Source organism: Bison bison, unplaced genomic scaffold, assembly GCF_000754665.1.
Source record: "Bison bison bison isolate TAMUID 2011002044 unplaced genomic scaffold, Bison_UMD1.0 scf7180017864530, whole genome shotgun sequence".
Taxonomy (NCBI): domain Eukaryota; kingdom Metazoa; phylum Chordata; class Mammalia; order Artiodactyla; family Bovidae; genus Bison; species Bison bison.
In genome coordinates, this window is record NW_011495080.1 from 48,388 (window position 1) to 61,024 (window position 12,637).

General features: G+C 43.6%; 1 protein-coding gene across 1 annotated transcript in view; it reads left to right on the forward strand.

The window, feature by feature from the left end:
* Positions 1-2,563: 2,563 nt before the first annotated feature.
* DGKI (diacylglycerol kinase, iota) overlaps positions 2,564-12,637 on the forward strand; it is a gene marked incomplete at its 5' end in the record, with an annotated part of 321,800 nt that continues 311,726 nt past the window's right edge. Inside the window, one exon of the mRNA XM_010831746.1 lies at positions 2,564-2,672. Coding sequence (XP_010830048.1) covers positions 2,564-2,672 — 109 coding nt within the window. The remainder of the gene's footprint in view (positions 2,673-12,637) is intronic.

A 12,637-nucleotide genomic window follows, 5' to 3' on the forward strand; every position in this document is an offset into this window, starting at 1 on the left:
TTCGTTAAAGGCCTACATATGTGTGATGACTGCTTTGGGAGGCTTATGTAAAGCAAGTACATTCCTTGCTGCCCAGTGGGAGCTTCTGTAGGCTGCTGGCAAGCTTGATATGATCACTTTCAATTACTGAAGCCCTGTCCAGTGTTTCTGGGACTTCCTGTGTAGGAATATAAGAGAAAGAGAGGAAAAAAGGAAGGAGAAGAAGGAGGGGGAAGGAGAAGGAGGAGAAGAAGAAGAATCTTCCAGTATTCTTTCCTTATGGCTCAACAAAATGGAATACATAATGGAGTGAGGGGAAGGAGGAGATGAAGAAGGATGGGTGAAGAAGGCTGGACACTGGCTGAACTCTCAGACATACTTGATCCTTGATGACTGACTGGCTTCTTTTCTGGAGTCTGCTCAGCCTTTCCTTGGGTTTGGGGGCTGCTGTTCACCTTGCTCACCTTTACAAATGATGTGACTGGGTGGAGCTTGCAGAGGTCAGTGAACAGTACAGGGAGATCATCTGTCATTAGCAAGATTCTGCTGGGCTGTAATGGGATCCCATCTTACTGTCGTGTGTCGCCTTGCTCCTCTGTATGAGGATCTGGGCTTCCCTGGGGACTTGGTGCATCTGCAGGTCCAGTGTCAGAGGTGGCAGGTTCCTTCAGTCTTGTTCATGTCTTGTGAGACAGGCTGCAGGGAGCTATGGGGGTGTCAAGTGGGCAATGAAGTGGTTGCTGATTTCCTCCTCCTGGATAGGCCTGGGGTACTCAGTGCCTCTCACCTGCTCAAGCTACTTGTTCTATCCACCTAAATAAGGAAGTGAACTGAAACGAGCTTGAATGACCAGATACTGAGTTTATATAGGAATAGCAGAGGAAGTGGGGCTTCCCTGAGTGGCTCAGTGGTAAAGAATCTGCCTGCGATAGAACAGGAGATGCAGGAGGCACGGGTTCCATCCTCGGGTCAGAAGATCCCCTGAAGAGGGGGCACAGCAACCCAGTCCAGTATTCTTGCCTGGAGAATCCCATGGACAGAGGAGCCTGGCAGGCTCAGGTCCATAGGGTTGCAAAGAGTTGGACACAACTGAAGCGACTGAGTACACACGCACTCAGCAGAGGAAGTGCAGTGTGGGACACGCAGACTATAGCAAGCTGTGGGCAAGTCTCCTGATACTTTGGGATGCAGTGTCCTTATGGTCAAAGAGAGTAAAGCAGTGAGAGCCCAGACAGACTCTAAGCAGCAAGCTCATTGGCTTGAGGATGGGGAGAGATGCTTGGCAGATATTCTGTGTTGGAGGGATAAGCATCTGTCTCCTGGAAATCAGGCATTTACTGGAAATCAGTCTCTTAGCACTTACGTTTTGTTTGCCTGAGGGCACATGTGGGAGATTCTCCATTTCATAGTGTCTAGTTCCATTTTAGATTAAAATCCTTCCACGCTCCCGTAGAGCAGTGTGAAGCCATTAGAGACAGAAAGAAGCACCTAGGAAGCATGTGGAAGCTCAGATTCCTGCCCTCCCCACCCCTGCCCAAAGCCCACCCCAGACTCAGAACTCAGAGCTGCAGCATCACAAGGCACCCCTTATTCTAGTTCAGGTTGTTCTCAGAGCACGCATGGACACTCCCAGAGAGGACTGCTCCTCTCCCTTCCAGGGAGCCACTTAGTTAAGCCACAGATCAGCACTCCTGTTTAAGCTCGAGACCATTGTCTGACATTTCTGATGGAGCTATTCAGAAATTGGCCTTCTATTATTCATGATGGAACCACAAGCTCTCCGTGGGTGATCCCTGCTTTCTTCCTTTATCTTGCTCTCCTCATTCTCTCCACTCTGCCCTTATCTCCTCCCTCCCCTTTGCTCAGCAGTAGGCATGTTTGCTTGCTAAAGCAACTCCTTTTATGTCTTATCTTTGCCTAGGTCAGTCTTGACTTTCTCAACCTCTCGTGATTCCATCCTTCCTTTCTGACCCGAATTCTGTGATGTTCCACTCAACAAACCTAAAATCCAACCAATGTGTTTTGGAATTATCTTACCCCAGACTTTGATAAAATATTGGTCTTGCATTGTGTGATTTCCAGGATACGAATCAGTCTTTTCCTGCTTAGAACCTCAAGTCAACTGTAGACATCCTCTGCAAGGGCAAGGGAGGATGTTCTTGAGATATGTAACAGTGAACTTGGGGGTGGTGACCAGCTTGGAGAGCTCTTTGCAGGGAAATGAAGGAATTTTAATCAAAGACCTCACAAACCTGCTTTACTTGCTTTTAGTCTCTGGCAGCTTTAAAATTGTCCAAGGACTGTGACCACCTCAACCTCAGGTCTTTTTCTGCAAACAGAGACCTGCATTCTGCTGTCTTCCCTGAATGTCCCTAAGGAGGCCCCCTCAATCTTCCTGTCTTTTGAGACCTGCCACCCTTGGTTCCTACCATGCACTTTAGAGATTCCAGTACATTTGCAAAGGTTTTCATACATGCAAGATTAACTCAGGCATCGTTTCTACCCCATGGGAAGTTTTCAGCTCTGTATTACATTCTGATGTTGGTTTTTGTGTTTTTTTTTTTTTTTTTCCTTCTTGCTGCAGGAAAGCAATCTCTCGGGCAGGCCTGCAGCACTTGGCTCCTGCGCATCCCCTCAGCCTACCTGTTGCAAACGGTCCAGCGAAGGAGCCCAGAGCGACTCTGGACTGGAGCGTAGGTGTCGGCGTTTTCATGTAAACGTCATTTCACTGCATGTGTGTCTTTCTCATTCTCAAGATTCCTGTAGCTCCCGACAAGACTTGATCATTTTCAGTATTGTTCACTGACCCATCTTCGAGTATCTAAGCCCCGGCTCCATTTTCAGATTTCCAGGAACATAGCTTCTTTTATGAAGTCAAACATATTGAAGACTAGGCTTAAAACTTCAGGAATCCTTTTAAGCACTATTTGCCTGGGATTGCAGCTGTGAAATAAAAAGTACTTCTGTGCACATGCTTCATTGGTCCCTGCCTGCCAAGTTGGTGATGAATAGAGTTTACTCTTAGAGACTAAGTCGTAAAGTCCAAGTTTGATTTCCTTAGCTCAAGCTGCCTTTTTCTTTTTTGGTGCTTTTCTTTCCTTTTTCATTTTTCCTGAGAGAGGATGACCTCACTTTACATTCCAGGCACTCCATGTCCTCCTGTTTGCTATGTTTCCTCTCCTAACCCAAAGGTAATGGGTCTTATATCAGTGGGGTAGGTATATTAGCTGATTTGTTAAAAATTTATTTTATTGAAGTCTAGTTTGTTTACAATGTTGTGTTCACTTCTACTGTGGTTGTTATTGTTTAGTCACTAAGTCTTGTCTGACTCTTTGCAACCCCAAGGACTGTAGCCCTCCAGGCTCCTCTGTCAATGGGATTTCCCAGGCAAGAATACTGGAGTGGGTTGCCATTTCCCTTTCCAGGGGATCTTCCTGACCCAAGGACTGAACCTGTGTCTCCTGCATTGGCAGGTGGGATCTTTACCACTGAGCCACCGGGGAAGCCCAGTTACTACTGTGTGGCAGAGTGACTCAGTTATACATATGTGTATATTCTCTTTCATGTTCTTTCCCATTACAGTTTTTCACGGGATATTGAATATAGTTCCCTGTGCCCTACAGTAGAACCTTGTTGTTTATCTATTCTTTTATATAATAGTTTGCATCTGCTGTATATTAACTGATTTTAATGTTTTATCTAAGAGACATCTATAAAAACTGTTAAATTGAAGACTGCAGTGTGAGTTTCTTAAGTCAATTAGAATACATTTGTTGAGAGTCTTCGGTGAGTCAAGTTCTTGGTTGAAGCCATGTCTAACTATGGACTGAAAGGCCTGTCCCTTCCTAAAGGAATGTAAGAAGTGATACGAAGCTAGAGGAGGCTGCTCTGAGATTATTCCAGTCTGGTCCTGATGAATCTTGTCTAGCCTTTCTGGTTGAGTTGAACAGAGGGAATAATCCATGTTCTCTTCCTCCCATAAGAAAGACCATGGCAGGGTGCCAGAGAGGAGATGACTTTGTAAACTAAATTTTGGTTTTGGCACATATGTCATAACTTAATATCATTTAATACTGTAATATTTCTCCCTCTTCCCCAAGAACACACTTACTAACATCCTTATTTTATATTCTGGACACACACCAATGTATGTAATACATGAAGTACCTGGCAAAAGACTGAATCTAATTGAAATGAAACTTTCTTCCTTGATGAAGTCTGCTGTATATATTAGCTGATTTTAATGTTTTATCTAAAAGACATCTACGGAAGCTGTTAACTTGAAGATTGCAGTCTGAATTTAAGTCATAACTGACTGTTCAGGTCACACCTGTGTATGTTGAGTTAATATTTGGGAAGACTCTTGCCCTTCTGTAAGTTTCCCTTTATTCTAGGACAGTCATTTAATAAACTCCTAAAAGGTTAGAATGTAGAATATATTGACACCAGTGCTTACATGATTTAAAAGAATTAAATACATAAACAAACATAAGTTAGATTTAAAAAGGGATATATATGGACCAATGATGAGGATGTGCTAAGAATCAGGGACCCCAAAATGTTAGTCTATTATCCATGATGTTCTAGATCCTCTGATCCAAACTCATAGGATTCTATTTGAGGTGCAAGATTCTAATGAGAGAGAGTTTCCATCATTTAGATAGAAACACCCATTAAATCAGGCTTCCCAGGTGGCTCATTGGTAAAGAATCTGCCTTCAGTGCAGGAGACGTGGATTTGATCCTTGGATCAGGAAGATGCCCTGGAATCAGAAATGGCACCCCACTCCAGTATTCCTGCCTGGAGAATCCCACGGACAGAGGAGCCTGGTGGGCTATAGTCCTTGGGGTTGCAAAAGTGTCAGACACGACTGAGTGTGCACACACGCATCCATTAAATCATTTCTCTGCCCCTCGTGTGACATTAGTCAAGTCACTTGATTTCTTTCAGCTGCAGTGTCCTCATCTATAGATGGGAACAATGGTGACCTCTCCCTCTCCCCTCCTCTCCCAGGGGGACTTCAAGGCTGTTGTTAAGATCAAATGGGGCTGTGAGTGTAAAAGTCCTTGTAAACTGTACAGCCAGTAGGTTTATTTATTCAGAAGTTAAGTCACTGATGAATTCATTGATCTATCACCATTTGTGGGGTAACTGCTTTGTTCTGGAACCTGCTTGGTTCCTTGGGATTCTGGGTGAGGAATATGGTTTCTGCTTTTAAGAAGCTTAGAATGCAGAAAAGACATTGACACTAAAATGTGGGCAGTGACACCAAGCATGCTGCTGCTGCTGCTGCTAAGTCGCTTCAGTCGTGTCCGACTCTGTGCGACCCCACAGACGGCAGCCCACCAGGCTGCCCCATCCCTGGGATTCTCCAGGCAAGAACACTGGAGTGGGTTGCCATTTCCTTCTCCAATGCAGGAAAGTGAAAAGTGAGAGTGAAGTCGCTCAGTTGAGTCCGACTCTTAGCGGCCCCATGGACCGCAGCCTGCCAGGCTCCTCCGTCCATGGGATTTTCCAGGCAAGAGTACTGGAGTGGGGTGCCATTGCCTTCTCCGTGACACCAAGCATGGTGGGGTTCAAAGAGTGCCACAGGGGTGTGAGGAAGGACACTCCATCCCTGTTTGATGTTGGAAAGAGTTACCAGAAAAATGCTTTTAGAAAAAATGTCCTTCCTGAACCAAAGCTTGACTAGGAGGTGTTATTTTCCAGATTACTGTAAAGAGCTCTATGGTCTAATATTTCATCAAAATGGTATTTTTGGCTGGTGGTGGGAGGCTGCAGTGCACGGTTCAGAAAGAGTGAGTAGGAAGTAAGGCTGCTGATGTGTAGCTGATCCTTCATCTCTCAGCCCCTTCAGTTGCGGTCACTTCATCTTGGTGGCCTGATGAATTGTCACGGTGACAGGAAACACTCTGGGGATGTTTAACAGTAGAGGGAAAATTGAAAGCCTTCTCTGAAGACACTCTTATCTCAGGGCTTATTTAGAGATCTTATATGGAAGGAGTTACAAGATGTGACTCTGAAAAACCCCATAATTGTGGGCTAATATTGCTGAAGCCAGACAGCAACCAACCCTACACGTTCTTATTACAGTTATCAAAAAGGTTTTTCTCGGAAGAGAGGAAGAAGCAGATTGTTAAAAACATTTAAATGCCTTTTTTTTTTTTTTTTGCTGAGACTTGCCCTTTCTTCCCAGTTTTTGCTTTTACTAACTGAATTGCTTCACACCAGCTTCATTTATGCCACTTTGCTTTGCCTGCTTGTGCAGAAAGCTAAACCAGGATTTTCTTTGTTCTAAACTTTAAAGTATGAAAGTAGCCCTCCTAGTCTTGACCTCCCACCATTGCCTGTATTCCACCTCCTCGTCTGCTTCCCTGCAAAAAAGCAGTGTAACCACCTCTCTCCTGTCAGCTCCCTCTTCTGAACTAAATGCATTAAAATGATCATTGTATTGTTACTGATTGTTAAGTGCTGATTTGGGTTGGAGCCTCTCATTAAGAGTTTCTCAAATGAGAAGAGTGGCAAAAATTTCAAAATAAAGGTAAAAAAGGAGGAACTTCAATTTCTTGTCTTGGATGAGATAAGAGTCCCCAGTAGAGCTGAGGATGCTTCCAGCTTAACAGGGGTGGAGCAGGGCTGTGGAAGTTCACTTTGCTTTGCATTCAACCCCCTTGATTCATACATTGAGATTCTCTTTGCCTCAGAGGGTCAGAGGTGGAAAGTCATCTCAAAAACCTGTAGTACGATGACCCCTAACTTACGTTACCTCCCCTCTCCTCCTTTCACCAGTGAGAAAACAGATGCAAAAGCTGCCCATGCTGCATCTGAAGTTGAAGACAAATCAAGGTGAACCTGGAATTTCAATCTTAGTCCCAAGTTTATGCTTACTGCAGAAATCTCAGCGGGCCCCGTTCTGACTGTGTGCGTGCGTGCTCAGTTGCCGCAGTCACGTATGAGTCTTTGTGACCCTGTGGACCCTAGCCTGCCAGGCTCCTCTGTCCGTAGGATTCTCCAGGCAAGAATACCGGAGTGGGTTGCCATTCCCTTCTCCAGGGGATCTTCCTGACCCAGGGACTGAACCTGAGACTCCTGCATTGCACCTGGAAAGTCCTGTTCTGACTCTAGTGTGTACCAAAGACTTCAGAAGAGGCACGGTTGTTTCCTAAACATCCTCTTGCAAAGAGCTTTGAGGAGTGGCCTGCTTGTGGAGTGCCTGAGACCCAGGTGAGATTAGACTATAGGCCGCCCTGCATTTGGCCAGAAAAATCTTGTTGCGGGAGTCAGTTTTTATGCTTTGGGTGCGTGAACTTAATAATTTCCTTGAAGTGTTCCATTTTCATATTCCCATTTCCCTACTTAGTGATGCATACTATCTCTTATTTTTAGTCTGTTCCTCGAAGTCCAGAAACTTCTCTTCCTCTGTGATTCACTCAAATATTTTATTTTGACTTATGAGATTCTCTGCCCCACACAGGGTCATTTCCTTGATGACTCTTTGCCAATCTTTGGGCCTGCCACCTGCACACAGGCCCTCCTCTCCATTCATGTCAGGGATGGAAGCCTTAATGATGGGGAACAGACAGATCCAGCCTCAGCACAGCCACTGACTACAGTGGACAGTCGGCTTCACCTGAGGTGAATGTGGCTCTTTTCTACAAAGACTTGACTCCTGCTTTCTGCCAGGCTGTGCTCATTTGTTTGGTTGAATTAGTTCTGTTTATTTTATTTACTTTCTGTTTTGATTCCACATAAAATCTCTACCAATAGGGCATTGTCTTAGAGCCAAATTTGTGTTTTGGGTTGACTTATTCTAGGTCATAGTTCGATTTGAGGCACTTTGAAGGGAGGAGCAGTGTTTTCTGCTAAAAGCAGAAATATGTATCTTCTTCACAGTGGACTGCACAGCATCATTGGCCTAGTGACTGTCTGGTGGATGTCAGGGATGAATTGATTACAGCTTTTCTGTTCAGTCAGCAAGAAAGGGACACATCTCTGGGAGCCGATGGGCACTCAGATGATCTCCAGTTCCAGAAGGGCACTGAAAGACACAAGTCAAAAGCCTGTTTGAAACGTCAATGAGTTTATGCTATTGAGTTCCAAGTAACTCTTTTAAAATTTCCTTCTTAATCCAGTACATTGTGTTAAGACTTAAAGCTTGCACAGTTTTTGATCTTCCCATTCACCCCAGTGGCATCCTCTCTCCCCTTTCATGGTGAGAACCTACAGGGCTGCTCCCTTTGACACCATGCCATGAACATCAGCCAAGCCAGTTTTGGGGAAAACAGGCTAGATTGCTAGAAAGGAAGGGAGTAATGCTCTAAAAGGGAAAAATAGTCCCATCTCCTGGGCTGGAATCCAAGCTTCCAGTTTAGGGGGGGGAGTCAATCCACTTTGAAGTAAGTCTATTGCATAGATAATGCATATCTTCTCTTAAATGTCACATGCCTCTTGTGGGATGGAGACTTATTTTGGTCATGGAGATTTCTTCCTTGTTTTTATGCTTAAAGCTGAAAACATAGAATGTGGGTCTTCACTCTGTCTCCTCTATTCTGTAATTTGCTTTTGCCCATTACACTGCCTAAAACAGTTCTCCAAGCAATGGTGAAAAACCCACCAAAATCTTTCTTTAAAAAAACTATATTGGTTTTCAATCTGGCATCCTTGATTTCTGTTCATTTTCTCTTTTCTCATTGGCAAATTTCCTCCAATGCTGAGGGCTGTGGAAAACAGAGCCTCAATGCAAACAAACCCAGACTTTATATCCCGACCACCTTTCCTGTCCTCTGGATGCTGATAGTTGAAAAAGAGTTCTTTTAGGCAGGTAGAACATGGAACAGTGGGTACACTCACCTCACAGTTTGGTTCAGAGATAAGATTAGGGAAACAGAGTCTTCACGTGGGATTGGTTAAACTGGGTTATGAAACTAGGTCATTTTATCTTTGGAAACCTTGAATGGAAAGGTAGGAAGAGGCAGGTGTGTGTGTGTGTGTGTGTGTGTGTGTGTGTGTGTATACCCATATGTACATGCGCATGCTCTCATTTTAGCCTTGTTTACAATGGGAGGTCCTCACAGACCTGTGCCTTCTTTACAAGCTCCAGGCCTTTGCTCTTTAACTTCAGGCTTGGGTGTCATCACCCATAGTGACACAACCTGATATCTTTCTTCACTTCCATCCCTCTTTTGAAAAACATTGTCAGATTAATCAAGATATCAGATTGCTGAGCCAAGCAGGAGGAGCTAACCATCTATGAATTAGTGAAGGTCCTGGCTGTGACCAGTCATCTTAATAGTGGACAGATCTAGCGTGATTCAGGCACCCTCACTAGTCTTTTATTTTCTAAAATTATGAGAATTTTAAATGATATCACATTGGCTGCTGGGAGAAATCATAGAATTGTACAGCTTCACATCTCACTGAGAAGTAACTAGGTCTAATCTTTTGCCTCTTAGTAAGTGATTATATGGAGAAGGCGATGGCACCCCACTCCAGTACTCTTGCCTGGAAAATCCCATGGACGGAGGAGCCTGGTAGGCTGCAGTCCGTGGGGCCACTAAGAGTCAGACACGACTGAGCGACTTCACTTTCACTTTTCACTTTCCTGCATTGAAGAAGGAAATGGCAACCCACTCCAGTGTTCTTGCCTGGAGAATCCCAGGGATGGGGGAGCCTGGTGGGCTGCTGTCTATGGGGTCACACAGAGTTGGACACGACTGAAGTGACGTAGCAGCAGCAGCAAGTGATTATAAACTAATAAAGGTGAGCAGAAGAAATATATGTGAGCCGTAAAGTAAGCCTCATTTTATAGTGGCCACATTAAAAAGCAAAAAAACATAGGTAAAATTAATTCTGTTTTCTAAAAAAAATTTTAAGGACAGAGCTAGCTTTTAAAAAATTAATTAAATTTGGCTGCACCAGGTTTTAACTTTGGCATGTAGGGTCTTTGGTTGTGGCATGCAAACTTTAGTTGTGGTGTGTGGGATTTAGTTCCTTGACCAGGGATCAAACCTGGACCCCCTGCATTGAGGGTACAGAGTCTTAGCCACCGGACCATCAGATAGAAAGACAGAACATTGTGCTCAGTCATAGCTGACTCTTTGTGACCCTGTGAACCATAGCCTGCCAGGCTCCTCTGTCCATGGGATCTTTTCAGGAAAAAATACTGGAATGGGTTGTGATTTCCTTCTCCAGGGGATCTTCCTGACCCAGGGATCAAACCTGGGTCTCCTGTATTGCAGGCAGTATCCTACATTGCAGATGGATTCTTTACCAACTGAGTCACCAGGGAAGCCCCTAAAAGTAATTTTAGTATTATATTTTATTTGCCCAAATATATGAAAAATATTACTATTTCAACATGTACTTGATATAAAAATGATCAATGAGAGAATTCACTTTTTACAGAAAGTCAGTCTTCAAAGTCTGCTATTTATTTCACTTTACACTGACAGCACATCTCAATTAGTGCCTGTCTCATTTCCAATGTTGAATCACCATTTGCTTATTGGACAGCACAGATCTAAACCATCCAAGACAGATTTTACCCATGATTACCTTAAAGAATTTTAGGGGGAGGCAGTCCAGATTTTTTCCATTTCTGAATTTGTAAGGATATTTATCGGAAAAGGCAATGGCGCCCCTCCAGTACTCTTGCCTGGAAAATCCCATGGACGGAGGAGCCTGGTGGGCTGCAGTCCATGGGGTCACGAAGAGTCGGACACGACTGAGCGACTTCACTTTCACTTTTCACTTTCATGCATTGGAGAAGGAAATGGCAACCCACTCCAGTGTTCTTGCCTGGAGAATCCCAGGGACGGGGGAGCCTGGTGGGCTGCTGTCTGTGGGGTCGCACAGAGTCGTACACGACTGAAGCGACTTAGCAGCAGCAGCAAGGATATTTATATTTGATACATATTTATAATTTTCTTATTGTTTTAGAACTTTTTTTTTTTTAGCCAGTAAATGTCTTCATTTTGTGTGGATTGTTTGCTTCTGGTGTCAGTATATCCTATTTGGGTCATTCATTCACAACTTGCATCTTTTTACCTGTAGCTAATCACTACTAAGAGTTCAGGTAGAACTTGAGGGCAAGGAATCATATCTATATTTACATAGGTGGGTCTCTACTCTTAGGTAACTGGATCTATCCATAGACAGGTTGATCTATATAAATCTATGTATATCTCTAGAGATACTCTGTATCTCTATAGATACATTGTTTTAACACTACTACAGAAGATATACTATCTTCATGTAGAAATAGAGCTATTGTTTCTGTCTGGCACAGATGGGTACTCTGAGTTGTATAGCGTTTGAGATGGAATTTCAAGATGCATGTGTAGAGAAGAGAAAGAGGTACCTGGGTGTGGAGAATGAGGTAAATAAAAAACATGACACAGAAAAGGAAAATATGACTATGTTGAGATACATAGCCTCATACATTCTATGAAACTGTGTATGAAGGTGAATAAGGAAGACAGACTGGTACCATTAATGGAAGGTCTAGTATGTGGGATTAAGTTTGGAGTTTGTTTTATAAATAATAGAGAATTTTTTTAGCATCCTGAGCAAGAGAGAGTCATAATCACAGCTGTGTTTTTAGGAAGTTAATTTTATAGCAGTGTAAAATATCAGAGAGGAGATGTGGATGGACCTAGAAACTGTCATACGAGTGAAGTAAATCAGAAAGAGAAAAACAAATACTGTATATTAATGCATATATGTGGAATCTGGAAAAATGGTACTGAGGAACCTATTTGCAGGGCAGAAATGGAGACAAACGTATAAATGTATGAATGCCAAGGGTGGGGGGAAGGAAGGTGTGGGGTGAATTGGGAGGTTGGAATTGACATATATACACTACTGTGTATAAAGTAGATAACTAAAGAATCCATCTGCCAATGCAGGAGACACGGGTTCCATCCCTGGGTTGGAAGATTCCCTGGAGAAGGAAATGACAACCCACTCCAGTATTATTGCCTGAGAAATCCCATGGGCAGAGGAGCCTGCTGGGTTACAATCCATGGGGTTGCAAAAGAGTCAGACATGCCTTAGCAACTAAACAACAGCAACAATGAGAAGCTACTCTATAGCACAGAGAACTCTATTCAATGCTCTGCGGTGACCTACGTGGGAAGGAAGTCCACCCAAGAGCAAACCAGGACTGTGCCAGGTTGGGTTGGGGGTAGGCTCTGTTCCACACAGTTATTCAGTGACCCAGACTGACAGTTACTCTTACAACTTCATCAGAAGACTTTCAAATCATTGTAAAGACCAACTTCCCACGTACCCAGTACGGGAACAGAGTATTGAGGAATGCGCATGAGAGGCTTAGCGGACCAAGTCTGAAAACAATATACATCACTCTTGTTCATGGTTGGAACTGGGTCATGTGGCCACACTTGTTACAGGTGAGACTGGGTAGCAAACTCTAACTGTGTGTTCAGGAAGAAGAGGAAAATGAATTTGGTGAATGGCTAGCAGTCTTGACTACAAAGGCCCAGGAGAGAAACTTGGATGATACCAATATCTATGGATTAGGAAAACAGGAAAGGAAAACCCAACCACAATGATAATAGTAAGAATTGCATTGAACTTGTATTAACTTTTCATTGTGGGTAAATCATTGACTGTTACTCATTTTCACATTTAAACATCA